Source organism: Somniosus microcephalus, chromosome 13 (assembly GCF_052327205.1).
Source record: "Somniosus microcephalus isolate GS21.2 chromosome 13, FLI_Smic_1.0, whole genome shotgun sequence".
Lineage (NCBI taxonomy): Eukaryota > Metazoa > Chordata > Chondrichthyes > Squaliformes > Somniosidae > Somniosus > Somniosus microcephalus.
The window spans coordinates 11802203-11826856 of NC_140999.1; the positions used below are offsets into that span (position 1 = coordinate 11802203).

The 24654-nt window shown below is 47.5% G+C and overlaps 1 protein-coding gene across 1 annotated transcript; it reads right to left on the minus strand.

The window, feature by feature from the left end:
* Positions 1 to 12634: 12634 nt before the first annotated feature.
* On the minus strand, positions 12635 to 24654 carry hsd11b1la (hydroxysteroid (11-beta) dehydrogenase 1-like a). The gene is made up of 5 exons (XM_086004511.1): positions 24585 to 24654; positions 22088 to 22179; positions 19997 to 20115; positions 17826 to 17984; positions 12635 to 12959 (listed from the first exon to the last, which is right to left on the minus strand). Exons 1-5 carry the CDS (start codon positions 24637 to 24639, stop codon positions 12755 to 12757), a joined length of 630 nt encoding a protein of 209 aa, XP_085860637.1. The 5' UTR covers positions 24640 to 24654; the 3' UTR covers positions 12635 to 12754.

The following is a 24654-nucleotide window of genomic DNA, read 5'->3' on the forward strand; positions in this document are numbered from 1 at the left end:
TTGTTCTTACAGATTGAAACCTGACATTATTCCCCTCTCTTCCCCTTCCTCTTTTAACTCCCTCCATGTAAATCACTGGTCCGGATCTTCCAAACCTGAGGAAAATTCTGTGGCGAAGACTTAACCAAGTGTTGAAGACATGAGGGGCCAAATTTGCTGGGATTCAGGAGCTGTTTTGGGTTCCCAGAAGCTTTGGGCCATTGCATTCCTTTCGTGTGACGTCTCTATGCCATGAAGAATCTTACATAGAATGTATATTTCCTGTCCACAAAAACTTATTCCCAGTTGTCACAACTCTTCGGCACGTATTTCTGTCAACATTTACTATTATAAATTGCTATGTCAACATTTCCCACTCAACTTGGCCTCATCAATGGTCACAGTGTAGGCACCGGCTATGGCCACTAGGTGGCACTATGGATAGAGCTTCTGAAATCCTCATAGAATCATAGAAATTTATGGCACAGGAGGCCATTCGACCCATCGTGTCTGTGCCAGCCGAAAAAGAGCTATCCGGCCTAATCCCACTTTCCAGCTCTTGGTCCGTAGCCCTGTAGGTTACAGCACTTCAAGTGAATATCCAAGTACTTTTTAAATGCGATGAGGGTCTCTGCCTCGACCACCCTTTCAGGCAGTGAGTTCCAGACCCCCACCACCCTCTGGGGGGAAAAAGTTCTCCTCAACTCCCCTCTAATCCTTCTACCAATTACTTTAAATCTATGCCCTTCGCTGCTGAGGGAAATAGGTCCTTCCAATCCACTCTATCCAGGCCCCTCATAATTTTATACACCTCAATTAAATCTCCCCTCAGCCTCCTCTGTTCCAAAGAAAACAACCCCAGCCTCTCCAATCTTTCCTCATTGCTAAAATTCTCCAGCCCAGGCAACATCCTCGTAAATCTCCTCTGTACCCTCTCTAGTGCAATCACATCTTTCCTGTAATGTGCTCAAAAGGCTGTCGCCATTTTGTGTGTGTGTGTGTGTGTGTAATTTATAGTCATCATCTGACCGGGGCAATGCCATGGGTTATTAGTAAGACCTAACCAGAAAAACTAAGTAAAAGTGTTCAGAAATGAGGGGGCGTTGGAAAGTCCCCTCTTTTCCCAGCTGAGAAGGCAAACTTTGAACTTTCACCCAAGGCCTCTGTTGTTGTTGCTTTGAAGCTCACTGTTTGGACCTGTGCCTGTGTGTGAGAGGTAGAGGGTGTTACGATTAGGGCTCCTCGACCAACGCTCTTTGTGCATGCTCACTGCAAAGAGCCGATCAATAGATATCCATGTGCCTCTATAAACCCAATCCTGTGAAGGGCTCTGGGAAAACAAACCTCAGGATGGGCAATCTGCTTTTGTATTGCTGGGACCTTACACCGGCAGCTTGCTGTGTGTAAATTAGCTGTCGTGTTTTCTACATTACAACATACAGCAGATTCAACGGTAGCTTTCAAAAAGGGAATTGGATAAATCTTGAAGGAAAATCTTTTGCAGGGCTACGGGGAAAGAGCAGGGGGAGTGGGATTAACTGGAGAGCTCTCCCGAAGAGGCACGTTGTGCGCTGTATCGTTCTTCGGCCTAGAGAGTGAGCAAGGCTGGAAACCCGCCGGTAACATTGGCGGCCGCGGGTAACGGCCGCCGGCCGCGAGAGCGCAGGCCGTACCGACATTTTGGTGCTTGCTGCCCATTATCGTCAGTACGACGGTGATTTTCTAGCGCCACGCGCTCTTTGCCGCGCTAATCTCAGAGGGAGGCCAAAGGCCGCCTCTGTCTTCCACTCGCAGCGTAGGGCAATGGGGAAGAAAGGAGCGACCCCCCCACCAAACAGTCGCCATACCCGCTCCAGAAGGAGCAGCTACCACCGCCCGGCGTTTGTGGATTTTTTTTAAATAGTTTATGACGTGCATGCAGATAAAAGAGATCTTTACATAGAAACATAGAAGATAGGAGCAGGAGTAGGCCATTCAGCCCCTCAAGCCTGCACCGCCATTCAATGCTGATGGCTGATCATCCAAATTCAGTACCCGGTCCCTGCTTTCTCCCCATATCCCTTGATCCCTTTAGCCTTAAGAAATATATCCAACTCCTTCTTGAATATATTTAATGAATTGGCCTCTACTGCCTTCTGTGGTAGAGAATTCCACAGGTTCACCACTCTCTGGGTGAAGAAATTCCTCCTCATCTCTGTCCTTCCTGCATCTAGTCTGTCTAGTCCTGTCAGAATTTTATAAGTTTCAATGAGATCCCCTCTCATTCTTCTAAACTCCAACGAGTACAAGCCCAATTGACCCAATCTCTCCTCATAAGTCATTCCTGCCATCCCAGGTATCAGCCTGGTGAATCTTCGCTGAACTCCCTCCATGGCAAGAACATCCTTCCTTTAGAACAGATCATCTTCAGTCGCTGCAGTGGAGTTCACCCATTGGTTTACTGACCCACAAACACTGGAGGCCTCCTGGAAAAGCTGCCAGAAAATGCAACCGCTCCCCCCCTGCCACTGACGGGCAAAGAGTGAAAGTTTAAAAGAAGAACCTCGGCAAAGGAGGCGTTTGAAGTTCCGGCGCCTGCCCGCGGTGTTCTCCACTCGTCAGCCTCCGTCCTCATAAGTCCCGCCAGACTCCTCGTGGCCGTTAACGCTGCCGAAGCGCCTTTTAAGCGGCAGCACCTGCTGGCGTGATTTAGCGCAGGCGGCGGTGCGAGCGGTGAGCTCCAAAAATGGACGAGCTGGCATCAACTCGGCGTCACGCGCCGGCTCATTAAAATACTTTCGCCGCTTTTTTGCCGAAAATGGCGGCCGCCGTGGGACCCGGTGCCGGCTGGCGGAAGAGCGCCGGCCGCCATTTTTACTCTGCGGCGCAAACCACCTGAATGTCTAGGCCTTTGCTCCTCCCGTGTGAGGGGAGTACAGCGGGTGACTGAGCACCTCCTCTCAATGGGTCAACTGGTAAAATGCATCTCCCATTATGGTTGAAATAGAGAATCTAATGGGATGCTTGCCTTTATTTCAAGATGGGTTACAATTAAAAAGGGGGGGGTAGTTATGCTTCAGTTGTGCACAGAGCCCTGGTCGGGCCCCACCTGCAGTAACTGCGTTCAGTTCCGGGCACTGCACCGTAGGAAGGATATACTGGCCTTGGAGGGGTTGCTGCACAGACTCACCAGACTGATTCCGGGAATTAAAGGTTTAAAATATAGAAACATAGAAGATAGGAGCAGGAGTAGGCCATTCGGCCCCTCGAGCCTGCTCCGCCATTCAATGCGATCACGGCTGATCATCCAAATTCAGTACCCTGTCCCTGCTTTCTCCCCATATCCCTTGATCCCTTTAGCCTTAAGAAATATATCCAACTCCTTCTTGAATATATTTAATGAATTGGCCTCCACTGCCTTCTGTGGTAGAGAATTCCACAGGTTCACCACTCTCTGGGTGAAGAAATTCCTCCTCATTTCTGTCCTAAATGGCTTACCCCTTATCCTTAGACTGTGACCCCTGGTTCTGGACTCCCTGACCATCGGGAACATCCTTCCTGCATCTAGTCTGTCCAGTCCTGTCAGAATTTTATAAGTTTCAATGAGATCCCCTCTCATTCTTCTAAACTCCAGCGAGTACAAGCCCAATCGACCCAATCTCTCCTCATGCATCATTCCTGCCATCCCAGGTATCAGTCTGGTGAATCTTCGCTGAGCTCCTTCCATGGCAAGAACATCCTTCCTCGGATAAGGCGACCAAAACTGCACACAATACTCAAGATGTGGTCTCACCAAGGCCCTGTACAACTGCAGCAAGACATCCTTGTTCCTGTGAGGACAGCTTGCATAAATTTGGCTTGGAGTCCCTTGAGTATAGGAGACTGAGAGGTGATCTGATCCGAGTTGTTTAAAAGGGCTCCATAGGGTGGAGAAAGAGAATCTATTCCCTCTGGTGGGGAGATCCAGAAACACGAGAGCATCGTTTTACAATCGGAGCCAGGCCATTTAGGAGGGAAATCAGGAAACATTTCTTCGCACAAAGAAATCTGGAACTATCTCCGCCAAAAAGCCGCGGATGCTGGGGGATAATTGGAGGTTTCAAGACTGAGATTGATAGATTTTTGTTGGGTAAGGGTATCAAGGGAAATGGATCAAAGGCGGGCAAATTAAATTGAGGTACAGATCAGCCATGATCTAATTGAGTGCTGGAGCAAACTCGAGGGGCTGAATGGCCTCCTCCTGTTCCTTTGTTCCTAGGGTGATGCGAGCTCCCCCTGGTGGAGTGGTGGGTAAACGCGCCCTGTGTAACTAAATCCTGTGGACCAGGAGCGACCAATGTTCAATCTCCTAGTTTGCGCTGAGCAAGTTGATCTTAGCCAGGTCAGCATCTGGGCTGCTACAGGATTGGTGAAGTGGGGGGGAAAAAAAGCAGAGAGTGCTCCCCCTGCTGGAAAGGTGGGTGGCGATCAGGGGAAATAGCATGGAGCCTAACTGCGCCGTCCCCCCATGGTTGAATAGCTTGCTGTCACTCACTGTCTAGGTTCAGGAATGAGGAATATTCACCTGAGGGAGGTAAACAGGTGTGTCTCTGACCTGCTGAGTGTTTCCAGTATTTTCTGTTTTTATATCTGTTTTAGGTGTTGGTTGAGGGAAATATGTTGGCCAGGACACGGGGACAGCTCCCCTGGGCAGCGCCTTTCCCGATTGAGTCACCAGGGGTGCTCCTTTTGATTGCATTTGGGGGGGGGGCGCGCGGGGAAAGTTCTTTTCGAAACTCAGAATGGTGAAGCATTTGTGATTTTCAGCACTTCCCAGGATTTCCACAGTGTCAGCTGTGGCTCAGTGGGCAACACCCTCGCCTGCGAGTCAGAAGGTTGTGGGTTCATAGTCCCACTCCAGAACCTTGAGCACAAAAATCCAGGCTGACGCTTCCAGTGCAGTGCTGAGAGAGCGTTGCACTGTCGGAGGTGCCGTCTTTCGGATGAGATGTTAAATCGAGGCCCCATCTGCCCTCTCGAGTGGACATGAAAGATCCCGTGGCACGATTTTGAAGAAGAGTAGGGGAGTCCTCCCCGGTGTCCTGGCCAATATTTATCCCTCAACCAACATCGAAAACAGATTACCTGATCATTATCACATTGCTGTTTGTGGGACCTTGCTGTACACAAATTTGCTGCTGCATTTCCCACATTACAACAGTGACTACACTTCACAAAGTACTTCATTGGCTGTAAAGTGCTTTGGGACGTCCGGTGGCCGTGAAAGGCGCTATAGAAATGCAAGTCTTTCTTTCTATTTGAACGCAGCACCTTTCTCAGCCACCGGATGGCACGGTGGTATTTTTTTCACACCGACAGAGCAATGGTGCAGCAGCGCCCCTTGTTGGCAGGAATATGTAACTACATCAACAGGGGTCAAAAAAACACATTGTCCGACACTGCCAACCCTCTCAACATCTGGTATACACATGGAGTGAGAAAAGTCAACAACTATTGTCTGCAACAAAGAAACTCTGTTGATCAGTTCAGAGACAAGTTCCCATGATTTCTTGACACCCTAAAAACACAAGCAGCTGTTGCTTCTGATTCCCTGTTTCCAATTTTCTCCCCTCATATCCTGAAGGAGCCGACTTGCGCTGAGATACAGATGGAGCGAGCTCCCCCTCCTTCAAACCCAACGCTTTGACCAAGCTTTTGGTCACCTTCTTTGCTTCGGCAGCATTCACTTATTTGGTGTCAGCCGTGGCAGTGAGTCAGAAGGTTGTGGGTTCGAGTCCCACTCCAGGGGGCTTGCCCACATAATCCGGGCTGACACTCCCAGTGCAGTGCTGAGGGAGTGCTGCACTGTCGGAGGTGCCATCTTTTGTAGGGGATGTTAAACCGAGGCCCCGTCTGCCCTCTCAGGTGGATGTAAAAGATCCCGTGGGACTACTTCGAAGAACAGCGGGGGAGTTCTCCCTGGGGTCCTGGTCAATATCTATCACTCAACCAACACCTAAAATGGATCATCTGGTCATTTATTTCATTGCTGTTTGTGGGAGTTTGCTGTGCACAAATTGGCTGACATCTTTCCTATATTACAACAGTGACTGCATTCAAAAAGTACTTAATTGACTATAAAGCACTTTGGGATGTCCTGGGGTCGTGAAAGGTGCTGTATAAATGCAAGTATTTATTTATATTATACACAGTGCCTGTATCACTATAATATTACTGCTGCCTACAAGAATGGAAGAGGGAAAAATAACATTTTTTGCCTCAGTGGTTTTAATGAAGAGTGTGATCAGTGCACCCTCGTGTGGACAGATTGGCTCATTACAGTGACCACCAAACCACATAAACTGCATTCCCTGAACACAAGTTCTATATTATACTGACCATCTGCTTTACCCCATCATTAGGGAAATCCAAAGGCCACACTTAATCTCCACCCCCCCTCCCCTCTCAAACTCCAGTTTGCTCCTTCTGCCTCGCCCTCATTTTCCTACATTACAACAGTGACTCCCCAAAGCCTTTCCACCATCTACAAGGCACAAGTCAGGAGTGTGATGGAATACTCTCCACTTGCCTGGATGAGTGCAGCTCCAGCAACACTCAAGAAGCTCGACACCATCCAGGACAAAGCAGCCCACTTGATTGGCACCCCATCACTTAGATGGTAAAGAGACCTACATCAGAATGCTGTTCATAGACTACAGCTCAACATTCAACACTATCGTCCCCAACAAGCTGGCCACCAAACTCCACACTCTTGGCCTGAACACTTCCCTCTGCAACTGGACCCTGGACTTCCTAACAAACAGACCCCAGTCTGTCAAATTAGGTAACCACACCTCCCCCCCCCCGACCCTGAACACGGGGGCCCCACAAGGATGTGTGCTGAGCCCCCTCCTCTACTCCCTCTTCACCCACGACTGTGTGGCTGTTCATGGTTCCAACACCATCATCAAGTTTGCGGATGATACCACAGTAGTAGGCCAGATCACCAACAATGATGAGTCAGCCTACAGGGAGGAGGTCCAGCATCTCGTGAAGTGGTGCGCCGATAACAACCTGGCCCTTAACATAAAGAAAACCAAAGAAATCATTGTAGACTTCAGGAAGTCTAAAGGTGGAAGTCACACCCCCATCCACATCAATGGGGCTGTGGTGGAAAGGGTGGACAGCTTTAAGTTCCTCGGAGTCCACATCATGGAAGACCTCTCCTGGTCCCTCAATACCTCCTCTCTGGTGAAGAAGGCCCAGCAGCGCCTATATTTCCTAAGGAGGCTGAAGGGATGTAACCTGTCACCCCTGATCCTCTCTAACTTTTACCGCTGCACAATAGAGAGCATCCTGACGAACTGTATCACAGTATGGTATGGCAGCTGTAGCTACTATGACCGGAAAGCCCTGCAGCGGGTAGTCAAAACTGCCCAACGCATTACCGGCACCCGGCTACCGACCATAGAGCACATATACCAGAAACGCTGTTTACGGAGGTCACGGTCCATCATCAAAGACCCTACCCACCCCAGCCACAGTCTGTTCGCCCTCCTGCCATCTGGGAGACGCTACAGATGCATTCGCACCCGAACGACCAGATTTAGGAACAGCTTCTTTCCCAGGGCTGTCATCCTACTGAACTCCACAAATAAACTCTAAAGCCTGCACATCTGCCAATGCACTTTATTATGGTTATGTTTATGTTAATGTATTACAAGCCAAATGTATGTTGAATGTTTAAATGTCTTAATCCAAATGTACACTCTCGGGAGCCGCAAGCCTACATTTCGTTGTACTGCACTTGTGCACTAACAATGACAATAAAAGTTGATTATGATTATGATTATAATTAAACATTCACTCCCTCCACCACCGGCGTACCGTGGCTGCAGTGTGTACCATCTACAAGATGCACTGCAGCAACTCACCAAGGCTTCTTCGGCAGCACCTCCCAAACCCGCGACCTCTTCCACCTAGAAGGACAAGGGCAGCAGGCGCATGAGAACACCACCACCTGCAAGTTCCCCTCCGAGTCACACACCATCCTGACTTGGAAATATATTGGCCGTTCCTTCATCGTCGCTGGGTCAAAATCCTGGAACTCCCTCCCTAACAGCACTGTGTGGGAGTACCTTCACCACACAAGAGTGCAGCGGTTCAAGAAGGCGACTCACCACCACCTTCTCAAGGGCAGTCGGGGATGAGCAATAAATGCCGGCCTTGCCAGCGACGCTCACATCCCAGGAACGAATTTTTAGAAAACCCAAAAAACCTCAGGACGTCCCAAAGGGCAGTACTTCTTGAGGTGCAGTCACTGTTGTAAAGTAAGAAACACAGCAGAGTCCTGCAAACAGCAATGACCAGATAAACTGTTTTTGTTATGTTGGTTGAGTGATAAATATTGGCCCAGGACACCGGGGGGAACGCCCCTGATCTTCTTTGAAACAGTGCCGTGGGCTCTTTCACGTCCACCTGAGAGAGCAGACGGGGCCTCGGTTTAACTCATCCGAAAGACGGCACCTCCGACAGTGCAGCACTCCCTCGGTGTTGCACTGGAGTGTCAGCCTGGATTTTTGTAGCGTGGGACTTGAACCCACAAACCTTCTGACTCAGACTGAGCCACGACTGACACTATTTGGTATTGCCAGACTCTGCTACCCACACCATACAGGCAATTGGTAGAACTAACATTTTCTCCCAGTGCAACCATCTATACAGGTCTTTGTATCCCCCCGCCTGACTTAATTTTCTCCCTCCTCTCCTGTGCAGCGGTCTGGAGGTCCTGCATAGGTCGCTCACCAGCTTTAATATGGGAAAAACCACGCACGCGCTAAAATTTGAACGGACCGCGCAGCCATTTAAAGGGCCCGCGCATCGAAAAAAAAATAAGAGGGAACATTGGTGCCAGGTACATTTTAATTTTAAATGAATATTTATTTAGTTAATGAGATTTATTATAGAATAGAATCAATTAATTTTGCATAAAACAGGGGATAAGTTTATTGGGCAGGATAAGGAGAAAGTAGGGAAGAAAGAATCCAGGTTCCCAAAAGCCATGAGGCTGGATAATAACCAGGAATAGTAAGCGGTGATAAACTAGAAGTCAGTGATGATGTTTTTTGGTGAGATCACACTTTTAATCCCGTTGAAAGGCCTATATGAATAATAATGACCAACTTTAGCTTCATTTGCTGCCTGACCCTGGCATTAATCCATCATTACAACTGGTACTTCAAACCAAGTTGACATTCAGGAGTCCTTTTGTCTTCTCCCATCCTTTTGCTGCCTGCAGTGTTTTAACAGTCTGCACAGCAAGTGCATCTAAAGTGAGCACAGAGTGGCACCACAGGAGACTGTCAGGAGCATGAAGTGCAAGATAACTTGGAATTCGCCCCACTTCCCACCCCCTCAGAGGCTGATGGGTGCAGTAAACAGTAGCCAAAAGAGATCAGAAGTAAAAATTTATTTTGTACAATGTTTTCAACACAACAATCGGCCCCGCGCACATGTACCGTGCTCTCCTGAAGACTGACTCACCCACTTAGCCCCATTCCCCCAGCCCTGGCTCCGTACTCCCTTAAAGCATATTTCTTTTTCAGATATTTCCCCACTTCCCTTTCAAGGACTAATTTGGATTCTGCTTCAGACTCTGGTGGGACGTCCTAACAACCATTAAAAAATAAATTCTCCTAATCTCTCCCCTTGTTCACAAGTCTTGAACTGTTTATTTTGAGCACGACATCAAGGTCTATCTGAGCCGGCCGTTTGTTATATCCAGCGGAGAGGAAACTTCCCACATAGGAAGAACAGACATGCATTTATATAGCACCTTACACACTCTTGGGACGTTCCAAAGTGCTTCCACAGCAAATTAAGTACTTTTTGAAGTGTAGTCACTGTTGAAATCGCCTCAATCGCCTTCTCCCAGTTGCTGAAGAGCTCCTCCCAGAGTCGCAATGCGGATTCCGCCCACTAAGGGGCACAATGGACATGCTCTTCACCTCGCGCCAATTACAAGAGAAATGCAGGGAACAGCACCAACCGCTGTACATGGCCTTCTTTGACCTCTCAAAGGCCTTCGACACTGTCAACCGTGAGGGATTATGGAGTGTCCTCCTCAAATTCAGTTGCCCTCAAAAGTTTGTCACCATCCTCCACCTGCTTCATGACGACATGCAAGCCGTGATCCTGACCAACGGTTCCACCACAGACCCAATTCACGTACGGACCGGGGTCAAGCAAGGCTGTGTCATCGCACCAACGCTCTTCTCGATCTTCTTTGCTGTAATGCTCCATCTCACCCTCAGTAAGCTCCCCACTGGAGTGGAGCTAATTTACAGAACAAACAGGAAACTGTTCAACCTCCGTCACCTCCAGTCCAGATCCAAGGTCGTCCCATCCTCTGTCGTCGAATTACAGTATGCAGGCAACGCTTGCGTCTGCGCTCACTCGGAGATACCATCGTTAACACATTCACCGAAGCGTACGAGAGCATGGGCCTTACACTAAACATCTGTAAGACAAAGGTCCTCTATCAACCTGCCCCCACCACACAGTACTGCCCCCCGATTATCAAAATCCACGACAAGGCCTTGGACAACGTGGACCACTTTCCATACCTCGGGAGCCTACTGTCAACAAGGGCAGATGTCGATGACGAAGTCCAACACCGCCTTCAGTGTGCCAGTGCAGCCTTCGGTCGCCTGCGGAAGAGAGTGTTTGAAGACCAGGACCTCAAACCCGGCACTAAGCTCCTGGTCTACAGAGCAGCAGTGATACCCGCCCTGCTGTGTGCCTCAGAGACATGGACCATGCACAGCAGGCATCTCAAAGCACTGGAGAGGTACCACCAACGCTGCCTCCACAAGATCCTGCAAATCCATTGGCAGGATAGGCGCACCAACGTCAGTGTTCTTGCTCAGGCCAACATCCCCAGCATTGAAACTTTGACCACGCTCGATCAGCTCCGATGGACGGGTCACATTGTTCGCATGCCCGATATGAAACTCCCAAAACAAGCGCTCTACTCGGAGCTCCGGCACGGCAAGAGAGCCCCAGGTGGGCAGAGGAAATGCTTCAAGGACACCCTCAAAGCCTCCTTGAAAAAGTGCAACATCCCCACCGACACCTGGGAATCCCTGGCCCAAGACCGCACAAAGTGGAGGAGAAGCATCCGGGAAGGCGCCGACCAGCTCGAGTCTCTTCGCCGGGAGCAAGCGGAAGCCAAGCGCAGGCAGCGCAAGGAGCGCACGTCAACCCAAGCACCCCACCCACCCGCCCCTTCAACCACCGTCTGCCCCACCTGTGACAGAGACTGTAGGTCCTGCATTGGACTCATCAGCCACCTGAGAACTCATTTTTAATGTGGAAGCAAGTCATCCTCGGTTCTGAGGGACTGCCTAAGAAGAAGAATGTAGAGAAATGCAGCAGCCAATCTGCGCACAGCAAGCTCCCACAAACAGCAATGAGATAAATGAGCGGGTAATTTTTTTATTAAATTGGGTTGGTTTAGGGACAAATATTGGAAAAGTTATTCGAATTATTGAAAATGTGATTCGAACTATTGAAAATGTGAACTATTGAAAATGTGATTCGAACTATTGAAAATGTGAACTATTGAAAATGTGATTCGAACTATTGAAAATGTGAACTATTGAAAATGTGATTCGAACTATTGAAAATGTAAACTATTGAAAATGTGATTCAAACTATTGAAAATGTAATTCGAACTATTGAAAATGTGAACTATTGAAAATGTGATTCGAACTATTGAAAATGTGATTCGAATTATTGAAAATGTGAACTATTGAAAATGTGATTCAAACTATTGAAAATGTGGACTATTGAAAATGTGATTCGAACTATTGAAAATGTGAACTATTGAAAATGTGATTCGAACTATTGAAAATGTGAACTATTGAAAATGTGATTCGAACTATTGAAAATGTGATTCGAACTACTGAAAATGTGAACTATTGAAAATGTGATTCAAACTATTGAAAATGTGAACTATTGAAAATGTGATTCAAACTATTGAAAATGTGAACTATTGAAAATGTGATTCGAACTATTGAAAATGTGATTCAAACTATTGAAAATGTGATTCAAACTATTGAAAATGTGATTTGAACTATTGAAAATGTGAACTATTGAAAATGTGATTCAAACTATTGAAAATGTGATTCGAACTATTGAAAATGTGATTCGAACTATTGAAAATGTGATTCAAACTATTGAAAATGTGATTCGAACTATTGAAAATGTGATTCGAACTATTGAAAATGTGAACTATTGAAAATGTGATTCAAACTATTGAAAATGTGAACTATTGAAAATGTGATTCGAACTATTGAAAATGTGATTCGAACTATTAAAAATGTGAACTATTGAAAATGTTTTTTGAACTATTGAAAATGTGAACTATTGAAAATGTGATTCAAACTATTGAAAATGTGATTCGAACTACTGAAAATGTGAACTATTGAAAATGTGATTCGAACTATTGAAAATGTGAACTATTGAAAATGTGATTTGAACTATTGAAAATGTGATTCGAACTATTGAAAATGTGAACTATTGAAAATGTGATTCGAACTATTGAAAATATGATTCGAACTATTGGAAATGTGATTCGAACTATTGGAAATGTGATTCGAACTATTGAAAATGTGATTCGAACTATTTGCTCACATGGAGTGTAAATGCCGACATGGGCTGGTTGGGGCAAATGGCCTCTTTCCGTGTTGTAACTTGTATCCATTTCTACGTAGTAGGCTTTGCACCTCCCCAGAAACACACAACAGCTACAAGATTAGTCCCCGACTTCTTTGCCTCTTTGCTGAAAGTAACTGCGAATCACCTTGTCCTTCATTGCAGGAAACCAGTCCCGGACACTCACAACTATAGTTGTCCACCACGGGTAATAGATTTCTTGCGCTCTCGTGGCTCCACCTTTGATAATGGCCAATGCGGATTCAGAGGCTGGATAAGGCATCATTGTTGCAATACCCCTGGCTCTAAATGGACGTGTAGAAGAACATAATCAATGCAAAAATGAAGATATCAAAATTATTATGCAAGCAAATATTTAGTAACATTAAGGCACTCTGCACCAGGTTCTCTTGCTGTATTGTTCACCTATGTAAAATGGTCTTTTAAATAATGAAGGGACTAGATTATTTTCTTATTGACAAATTATTTCAATTAGATAGCTTGGGGAGGTCCAGGGCCACGCTTATAAGCTACGTAAGGGTCGGGCTAGGTTGAAGGTCAGGCAGATCTTCTTTTCCCAGGGCTTAGTGATCCTATGGAAGAATGCTGGCTAGTGCGGTGAGTGCTGGTTAGTTGCATACCTTCGAAAGAGAGCCGGACCATTTCCTAGCTGGGGCAGAGATCTCATCATACCAAAGGTTAGGTGCCAAGTAATATAAGTCGTGGACAATGTGGTCTCCTGGACTAGTTTTGATTGCTGGCCCTTACCTTTTTAGTTGTCCATGGCTGTTTTTTTTTTTCAGCAAGTAGATCTCTTGCCTCTCAGGGGTATAAAATTGTTCTGTATCACGTTAAATTCTTTTTTTGAACATCTCCCACTGATCTTCTGTCGTTTTACCCATTAACAGGTTTGCCCAGTTAACTGTGGACTAGTCTCTGCCTCATCCCATTGAAGTCGACCTCACCCAAATCTAGAATCTTAGTAGCTATTTCGCGTTTCTCCCTTTCAAACTCTACATTGAACTCAGTCATGTTATGATCGCTATTGGATAAATGTTCACGCACAGTTAGGCTGTTAACTAAATCTGGCTCTTTACTCATTGCTAAATCTAATTGACTTGCCCCCTTGTTGCCTCTGGGACATATTGTTGTAGAAAACTATCCCGGACACACTCAAGAAATTCATTACCTTTCTGACAGGTGCTCGTCTGGTTATCCCAATCTATATGAAAGTTAAAATCCCCCATTAAACCCATACTGCCTTTACTACACGCTTGTCTAATCTCTGCATTTATACAATCTAGCACTTCACAGCTGCTACCAGGGGGTCTAAACACAACTCCCACTACAGTCTTAAATCCTTTCCTATTTCTTAATTCTACCTATAAAGTCTCCACTGCCTGCTTACCTCTCTTTATATCCTCTCTTATCATTGAAGTGATTTCATCCTTAATCACTAAGGCTATTCCTCCCCCTCTGCCATTTTCCCTATCTTTCCTGTAGACCTTATAGCCTGGTATATTTAGTTCCCAGTCTTGACCATCTTGCAGCCATGTCTCAGTAATGGCTACCATGTCATACCCTCCAATTTGAATTCGAGCCTGCCATTCATTCAATTTATTCCTTATACTCTGTGGGGTAAAAATTCGGTAGCGCCCCGAAAAAGTTAGCGCCCCCGCAGCCGATTTTCCCAGGTAGCACAGCATCCCTCTTGGGGCGCTGTGAGCCAAAACCGTGGTGCTACGTGCCGCAAAGTACTGCAGGCCTTCCTCCCATTCTTAAAGGAGAGGGGCTTGGCGAAGCACGTCCCGGCGCCCAGCTGGGCCACTAGGGATTGGGAGCGCTGGCAAACGAGCCCGGGTCTCAAGAGGAGTGCCGGGCTCACGGAGAGCAGCTGGCATCCCGCGCGGGGGCTTCACGGGGGCCAGGGACAGCAACGGGGGCAGGTGCTGGCAGGTGGCCAGCAACAAAAATGGCCGCCAGCCACCTCCTCCTTTAATTAGCGCCGCCCCGGCTGCAGGTAGGCCCCCCCTGACCCCGTCGGACATAGAGGTACGTTGGGGGGGGGGGGGGCGCCACCCAATATTACAGCCGGGGCGCGAGCGGGGCGCTGCGCATGGCGATGACGTCATCGCCGGCGGCGCTAATGGTTCGCGCCGCTGCTAACCTCATGCTGAATTTCGCGGGAGACGTTAGTGCCACGCCCAAGCGTTAGTTGATTTGCACCCCATTAGCGCCCTCTTAGGGTGCTAACGGGAGGTGCAAATCAACCAAATTTAGCCCCCTGTGTGTTTGTATAAAAGAAAGCTAATTTGGGCCACACACCCTAACCTGTCCTTCAGCTTTAATACTTCACTCATATATTTTTTATTTCTCTCTCCTGGTTTAATCACTTTACATCTTTTAGTTTTGACTGCTACTCTACTCTTTTTCCATTCGTTTGTTTTTGAACTACTATTTTTACTACAATTTCCACCTGAGCACCCCCCCCCCCCCCCGCCATTTACTAGTTTAAAGTCCCGATGACCGCCCTATTTATCCTTTGCGCTAGGACCCTGGTCCCAGACTGGTTCAGGTGGAGCCCGTCCCAATGGTACAGTTCCTTCCTGTCCCAATACTGATGCCCGTGCCCCATGAAATGGAACCCCTCTTTCCCACACCACTCCTTCAGCCACATGTTCACTTCCTTAACCAGCTTATCCCTATGCCAATTTGCACATGGTTCAGGTAATAATCCAGAGATTATAACCCTTGAGGTCCTGTTCTTTAATTTAGCTCCTAGTTCCTGGTACTCCCCAAACAGGACCTCTTGCCGACTCTTCCCTATGTTGTGGGTCCCAACATGGACCACAATGACTGGATCCTCCTCCTCCCTCTCCAATATCCTTTCAAGCCGGTTTGTGATGTCCCTCACCCTGGCACCAGGTAGGCAACATACCATGTGGAACTCTCGATCTTGCTTACAAAGGATGCTATCTGTCCCCCTAATTATAGAATCCCCAACAACTACCACATTACGCTTCCTCCTCCTCCTCCTCCCCCCTTTGGACAGCCTCCTGCTCCAAAGGGCAAAGGTTCGCATTCTGGCTTTCCTTCCGACAGTCTTTATCTTTATCCTCACAGGTAGCAAGTACATTGTACCTGTTGGATAGGATCAGTTTCTGCGGATCCTCGTTTCCTTTCTTGCCTGCGTTCCCCTTACTCTGCACACTATCGGGTCACACCAACCCCAGGCACTCATATTAGGTGCTAAACTTTGTTGAAGGGGATTATGAGTTGGACTATAGTGTTGAGTGACTCCACCTGTGACCTGCACTCCTGGCAGTGAGGTGTCACCTGGAAGCTCTACCTTTGCCCAATTTACTGCGAGGGTCGGTCTCCTTTGATAAGAACATAAGAAATAGGAGCAGGAGTTGGCCGTACGGCCCCTCGAACCTGCTCCGCCATTCAATAAGATCGTGGCTGATCATCGACCTCAACTCCACTTTCCCGCCCGATCCCCATATCCCTCGATTCACCTAGAGTCCAAAAATCTATCGATCTCAGCCTTGAATATACTCAACGACTCAGCATTCACAGCCCTCTGGGGCAGAGAATTCCAAAGATTCACCACCCTCTGAGTGAAGAACTTTCTCCTCATCTCAGTCTTAAATGGCCGACCCCTTATCCTGAGACTCTGCCCCCTAGTTCTAGACATTCCAGCCAGTGGGAAACAACCTCTCAGCATCTACCCTGTCAATATCAGTAACATGTGTAATATTTTTACTTCATGCCATTCATGTACAGTAGAAGGAAAGTGGTTTTACAGACACCACTTGGTCCGTGTGATCCCCTGGACTGGTTTCAGTCACCTGAGGTGGCAGAGAGGAATTCTCCAGAGCATTTTTTCCCTTATTGGCCTTGTGTTTTTCTCTGGGGTTTTTTATTTGCCTCTTCTCGGAGATTACGTGGCTGTAGGGTGGGAAGTATCTCGTCACGATGGTCCAGCCATCAAGCGTGTGGGGCAGGCTTGATGGACCAGCTGGTCTGTCATTTCCATATGTACGTATGTGTTGCTAACATTGCCATCTGTCAGCTCAGCTTCGACAATGGGGGCCAATCAGTTTCCAGAGATCTAGCATTCACCAAGCGTTCGACCACTGCTCCTAGTTTACTCTCTCTAGGTTTAGCACGCCAATCAAGGCAACTTGGAGCCATTAGTGAGAGACAGGTGAGTCATCAGGTCCAACTGCTAGTAAAACTGCCCTTTCTGGGTGTGGGTGTTTACCATGTGGAAACGGCGCCTTTAGCGCTCACCCCATACACACCCCCCCCCCCCAGATAATACATTGCCTCAGTAACGTTGATATATCGCAGTGATGGGAAAGTCATCGACACATTGAAACTGAACTCCAGGTCATGGACTACCTGTAGGCAATGCTGCAGGGGGTCTAATAATGTAGGAAGGGCTTCTGACTTTTGGGTTTAACCCAATAATTACCACTCCTAAAAGGTAAAGTTCAAAATTAGGATTAGACGGACTAATACCCAGAAATGACAGTAACAGTATGTATTTGTAATTTGCAGTTCAATGCCACGTGTGAACAGTTCCGGTCTCCACATTCTAAAAAGGATATAGGGGCACTGCAGAAGGTGCAAAAAATATTTACTGGAATGATACCAGAACTGAGAGGTTATACTTATCAGGGACGGTTGAGCACAAAGAGCTGGGGCTCTAGAAGAGAGAAGGCTGAGGGGTCTTCAAGGTGATGAAAGGGTTCGATAGGGTAGACGTAGAGAAGGTGTTTCCGCTTGTGGGTGAGACCAGAACTAGGGGCCATCGATATAAGAGAGTCACTAATAAATCCAATGGGGAATTCAGGAGAAACTTCTTTACCCAGAGAGTGGTGAGAATGTGGAACTCGCTACCACAGGGAGTGGTTGAGGCGACGAGCAGAGATGCATTCAAAGGGAAGATAGATAAACATGAGGGAGAAAGGAATAGAAGGACATGCTGATGGGGTTAGATGAAGAGGGGTGGGAGGAGGCTCGTGTGGAGCATAAACACCGGCACGGACCTGTTGGGCCGAATGGCCTGTTTCTGTGCTGTAAATGCTTTGTAATTTGTAATACATTCTGCACCGAATTGGGCAAGCTTGCTTTGTGTGCCTGTTTACATACAACAAACTTACTTCAATTTCTCCCTGGTTGATTGGGTGTCAATCACTCCGAGGATGCAGAGTGCGACTGATACGTCCCTCCCCTGCATTGTGAGTTCATGGCGCAGAGAGCTGAAGAACCCATCCAAAGCAAACTTTGAAGCTGAGTATGAAGCTGGGTGGGCGTGTGTGCTGTGAGGAGGATGCTGAGAAACTCCAGTATGATTTGGACAGGTTGGGTGATTGGGCAGAAGCATGGCAGATGCAATATAACGTGGATAAATGTGAGGTTATCCACTTTGGTGGCAAAAACAGGAAGGCAGATTATTATCTGAATGGCAATAGATCGGGAAAAGGGGAAGTGCAACGAGACCTGGGTGTCCTTGTGCACCAGTCGCTGAAAGTAAGCATGCAGGTGCAGCAGGCGGTTAAGAAGGCAAATGGTATGTTGGCCTTCATAGCGAGAGGGTTTGAGTACAGGAACAAGGATGTCTTGCTGCAGTTGTACAGGGCCTTGGTGCGACCACATCTTGAGTATTGTGTGCAGTTTTGGTCGCCTTATCTGAGGAAGGATGTTCTTGCCATGGAAGGAGTTCAGCGAAGATTCACCAGGCTGATACCTGGGATGGCAAGAATGACGTATGAGGAGAGATTGGGACGATTGGGCTTGTACTCGCTGGAGTTTAGAAGAATGAGAGGGGATCTCATTGAAACTTATAAAATTCTGACAGGACTGGACAGACTAGATGCAGGAAGGATGTTCCCGATGGCGGGGGAGTCCAGAACCAGGGGTCACAGTCCAAGGATAAGGGGTAAGCCATTTAGGACAGAAATGAGGAGGAATTTCTTCACCCAGAGAGTGGTGAACCTGTGGAATTCTCTACCACAGAAGGCAGTAGAGGCCAATACATTAAATATATTCAAGAAGGAATTGAATATATTTCTTAAGGCTAAAGGGATCAAGGGGTATGGGGAGAAAGCAGGGACAGGGTACTGAATTTGGACGATCAGCCATGATCGCATTGAATGCTGGAGCAGGCTTGAGGGGCCGAATGGCCTACTCCTGCTCCTATCTTCTATGTTTCTATGTTTCTATGTAAGCTGCGTGAAGGATGGAAACCTTGCCTGTTGGGAAAAAAAAGTGGTAAGTTGGTTACATGTTCCGATTTTCAGTCTCCCATGGTTCTGGTTGCCCTCCAGCCAAGTGGCCATTCTTTACGTGTGAACCTAGATGGTGTATTGCCTAGTTATTTGGCCATGGGATGAGGGTGGGGGGGGGGGGTGGGCGAGTGGGGGGCAACACAGTTCAGCTTGATCCTTGCCAAATATCCACTCACAGGCACTTTCCAGCAGCAAACACCAACAGCGATCAGGAGTGAGAACCCTGGTCAATTGTGTCTCAGCCGGTGCGTTTCTCAGAGTGTCAGCCAGTGGCTCAGCTGCACGCTCGCCTCTGAGTCAGATGGCTGGGACTTGAGCATAAAGATCTGGGCTGACCCACCAGTGCAGTACTGAGGGAGTGCTGGACTGTCGGAGGTGCCATCTTTCGGATGAGCCGTTAAACCGAGGCCCTGTCCGCTCTCTCACATGGATGTAAAAGATCCCACGGCCACTATTTCGAAGAAGAGCAAGGGGAGTTATCCCCGGTGTCCCGGGCCAATATTTATCCCTCAATCAACATCACTAAAACAGATTATCTGGTCATTATCACATTGCTGTTTGTGGGAGCTTGCTGTGCGCAAATTGGCTGCCACGTTTGCGACATTGTAACAGTGACTATACTTCAAAAAAAAAGTACTTCATTGGCTGTAAAGAAAGAAAGAAAGACTTGCATTTATATAGTGCCTTTCACGACCACCGGACGTTTCAAAGCACTTTACAGCCAATTAAGTACTTTTGGAGTGTAGTCACTCGTAATGTGGGAAACGCTTTGTGACGTCCTGTGGTCATGAAAGGTGCTATATAAATGCAAGTCTTTCATTTTGTTCTTACACTCCCTAGTACATGGGCAGTGAGGTTAATTGTAGCCCTTCACTTTGGGTGAGATTAGCCAACTTAGCATAGACTGGGGGATCAAACCCGAGCCCTTACTGACCTCATTCAACTCTCCGTCAGGAACTGGAGGCCAGTACAAGCGAGAGAACTTCAGGTGAAGAGGGAGTCAGCCCTGGGAGGGAAAAAGCAATGCAGGCAGCGACGAGAACAGAATTCCAGCCCAAAAAATCTTACCGCAAAGGGAGGAGACGACAACAATGGATCCGTTGCTTTTGATTAAAGTGGGAAGTGCCGCAGCTGTCAGCTGGACAAAGCTCAGGAAGTTCACCTGAAATGATTAAGAAAGAATAATTCATTCAAAGAAAAATTCCTACAATACAGGGCAGAAAACACAAATTCCTGCGCAGTCAGTGAGACGCTGCAAAAAAAACTTGTGTCTTTAACTCGTTGATAATGGCCCAGAAATTCGGGTCTCCACGGGTGAGTACGCACGGGGTACTCACCCGTAGGCCCAACGGAAGTGCCAGTTTCGTGCATGCACGGCGCATACACGGGAAACCAGAACTTCCGTTCCTTTAAAGGAAGGGGTTCAGAGGTCGAACGCGTACGCCAGAGAGGCAGCGCGTTCGCCTGGAACTTCCGTTTTTTTTGAAGGTTTCTCCGGGAGGGTAAGTCTCCAGGAGCTACACATGTAAAAAGCAGGCGCAAGGCCTGCTTTTAACAAGGTAAGTGGTGAATTAATTAAAGTTAAAACATTTTTTCCACAGGTTTATTATTTTTAAATACTTTAAAGAAAGGTAAGTTTATTTTTAGCCCCGTTAGAAAATGTAATTAATTTTTTCAAAAATTTAAATTATTGTTTAAAATAGTTATTTCATGTAATTTATAGTTATTTTAAAAATGTGATGTTTTGGGGCTTATAGTACAGGTATTTATAGTTTTGACAGCTCTTCCTGTCAAACTTATGAATGAAGTATTCCCTGCTACCATTGGCTCTCCATGGCCCACGTGATCCCAGGGGACGCATCGAACTAACTGCGCCCCTAGGATACGCAAGCACTGCGCGCCAGCAGTTGGAGGAGGCCCAGGATCGGAATCCCACGCGGGCCCACAGCTCAACGGCCGGCGCGCAAGGTAAGTGCAGGTCGGGGGCTTGCACCCGCGGGAAGCCTCCGACCCGAATTTCTGGGCCAATGTTTAGGTGGCACATAGCTCTTCAAAAAGTAATATGCACATTATTTTTCTTGTGAAACCCATAGTGCAGAATAATGAGGAATGGTGTCAGCTGTGGCTCAGTGGGCAGCATTCTTGCCTTTTAGAGTCAGAAGGCTGTGGGTTCTTGTCCCACTCCAGGGACCTGGGCACGTGACCCAGGTTGACACCCCACAGTGCAGTACTGAGGTGCCGTCTTTCGGATGAGACGTTAAACCGAGGCCCCGACTGCCCTCTCAGGTGGACGTAAAAGATCCCGTGACACTAATCGAAGAAGAGAGGTGGGGTGGGGGGAGGTCCTGGCCAATATTTGTCCCTCAACCAACACCTTACAAACAGATTATCTGGTCATTAACTTATTGCTGTTTGTGGGACCTTGCTGTCTACCCCGCACCCTCCCTGTGCTGAATTCAAAATTCATCACAATATCTCCCCTCAGATTGGCTGCTGTCTTTCCTACATTACAACAGTGACCACACTTCAAAAGTACTTCATTGGCTGCAGAGCACTTTGGGACATCCTGAGTTCATGAAAGGCGCTGCATAGATGCAAGTTCTTTCTTGCTCTGTACCACCCAATTTACCTTCAAAACTCCCTACATATCATAAGGAAGCCTTTGTCAATCACAGTGGTACCGATAATATTGCTCTGAAGACACTTGAGGTCCAACTTTTTACCGGTGGCCCTTGAAAAACCTGCTGCACCAAGTCTCCATTCATGACTTATCCAACTCTAGGATAGTGTCAGAGGTGCACTGCAACGCACTTCCATCTCCTTTTCTGCCTGTTCAGTGACCAAAGGTAAGGGAATCATGTTAGAAGGTCGGGCCACCTCAGAGTCCATAGGACAAAGGCTGTATGAAAGCGATAGGACCAGGTCCCATCACGGCGCAGGTGTCCTGAAACCGGTACTCAAGCAAGGCCTTGCTTGGGATTGTGGCCCTTGAGAAGAAGGTTAGAGGGGAGCTCTGGTCTACCAGGTGCCGTATATGTGCTCTGCTCAAACGTGCACAGTTTTGCTTTTTGCATTTCAGCCAAAGCACATTTACAGAAATAAAAAAGTTATTTTTAACCGAACCAAAAGCTTACTTGCATCAGCCAACTGGTGTGTTCAGCATCTCCACTCCACATCTGGAAAGGATCATATCCAATGTGATTCAAAACTAAATAGCCCAAAGAACCTGGGAGAAACATAGAATGAGTAAAACAACACAGCCCATTCTGCTGTGGGCATTGCTCCATTGAACCATTTCCTCCGAAACTCCAAATACATTTACACACGCTTCCTCCACCCTTGCTGAATTCAAAACTCATCGCAACATCTTCCACTGTGACTCGAGCTGATAATAAATTCTACTCTCAGATAATAACTGTAGCCCTGGGTGCGATTTTACAGTTTGCACACCCATCACAGATTTAAGGTGATTGGCAAAAGAACCAAAGGCGACATGAGGAAAAACTTTTTTACGCAGTGAGTGGTTAGGCTCTGGAATACACTGCCTGAGAGGGTGGTGGAGGCAGATTCAATCGTGGCTTTCAAAAGGGAATTGGATAAGTACCTGAAGGAAAAAAAATTGCAGGGCTATGGGGAAAGGGCGGGAGAGCGGGACTAGCTGAAGTGCTCTTGCAGAGAGCCGGCACGGGCTCGACAGGCCGAATGGCCTCCTTCTGTGCTGTAACCATTCTATTGCACTGTACTGAAAATCCTAGTGACAATACTACATCTTTGTTTTAAAATAGCCAATGATATCAAGAAATGTTTTACCGGCAGTGTAAGGAATTTATACACATAGGGGGAGAAATTTGGCTGTTTTGCGCCTCCCGTTAGTGCCCTAAGAGGGCGCTAATGGGGCGCAAAGCAACTAGCACCCGGGCGCAACGATGTTTGCGCCACTCGTGAAATTGACCAGACATTTTGCGGCGATGCTAAACACTACCGCCACGATCTCCTGCACCTGCAGTTCGTGACGTCAGTCGAGCGTGCAACGCCCCGGTAGCGCCCGGGACCGGATATTGAGTGGCGCCCCCTGCCTTACTGCCTGCCACTAGCAACGACAGGTTGAGGGGAGCGTTTTGCAGTCGGGAAGGGATTGGGGGAGCGCTATTTAAAGGCAGCCGCTTCCTGCCTTTTTTTGTTGGTGACATTTTTGCACCACGCATTTTGAGAGAGAGAGAGAGAGAGAGACTTCTGGAGAGATTCAACGCTGTGTGAAGGAGTTTCAGGTACTGAGCAGCACTTTGCAGGTTCATTTTGATTTGACCTTCCTTGTATCGATTTAGAAGAGACTGTGGGGGCTGCACTCTGAGCTCTTTCCCTGGGCTTCTCCATTTTTCTTTCCAGCAGATTTGATGTACAGGTCTCTCCAGGCCGAGATTCAAGGCTGCAATGAGCAGGATGTGGATGGAGAGCAAGATCGACCCTCCCCTTTAAGAACTGGCTGGCGCCACTGTGTCTGTGTTCCATTGCTGACTGACATCACATGAGCTTCACCAACGCTCTGAGGTAGTGCCTCGCTCCTCGGCGTTAGCGCCTTAAGAGAGGTGTGTAGCGCCTGATTTAGCGCTCCAATCACCTCCAGGGGCGATAGAAGCAGTCAGAGGCGATAATTACTGAATTTCTCCCCCATTGAATCATAGAATCTTACAGCACAGAAGGAAGCCATTCGGCCCATCGTGCCTATGCCGGCTCTTTGACAGAGCAAATGGTATGCTGGCCTTCATAGCGAGAGGTTTCGAGTACAGGAGCAAGGATGTCTTGCTGCAGTTCTACAGGGCCTTGGTGAGACCACACTTGAGTATTGTGTGCAGTTTTGGTTGCCTTACCTGAGGAAGGATGTTCTTGCCATGGAGGGAGTGCAGCGAAGATTCACCAGACTGATACCTGGGATGGCAGGAATGACGTATGAAGAGAGATTGGGTCGATTGGGCTTATACTCGCTAGAGTTTAGAAGAATGAGAGGGGATCTCATTGAAACTTATAAAATTCTAACAGGACTAGACAGACTAGATGCAGGAAGGATGTTCCTGATGGCGGGGGAGTCCAGAACCAGGGGTCAAAGTCTAAAGATAAGGGGTATGCCATTTAGGATTGAGATGAGGAGGAATTTCTTCACCCAGAGAGTGGTGAACCTGTGGAATTCTCTACCACAGAAGACAGTTGAGGTCAATTCATTAAATATATTCAAGAAGGAGTTAGATATATTTCTTAAGGCTAAGGGGATCAAGGGATATGGGGAGAAGGCAGGGACAGGGTACTGAATTTGGATGATCAGCCATGATCTCATTGAATGGCGGAGCAGGCTCGAGGGGCCGAATGGCCTACTCCTGCTCCTATCTTCTATGTTTCTATCCAATTAGTCCCACTCTTCCCCTGCTCTTTCCCCATATGTCCTGCAATTTTTTTTTAACTTTTCAAGTATTTCTCCAATTCCCTTTGCAAGTTACTATTGAATCTGCCTCCACCACCGTTTCAGGCAGTGCACTCCAGATCATAACAACTCGCTGCGTAAAAAAATTAATTCTCCTCCTCTGCTTCCCCCCCCCCGCCCCCCCCACCGCCCCCCTGATTGAAGAGTGAAACATTTACCCAGCTTATCCAGGGCAAACTGCACGACCAGGTCTGCATTCTTTGGAATTGCCATGTCCGCAGGAACTGA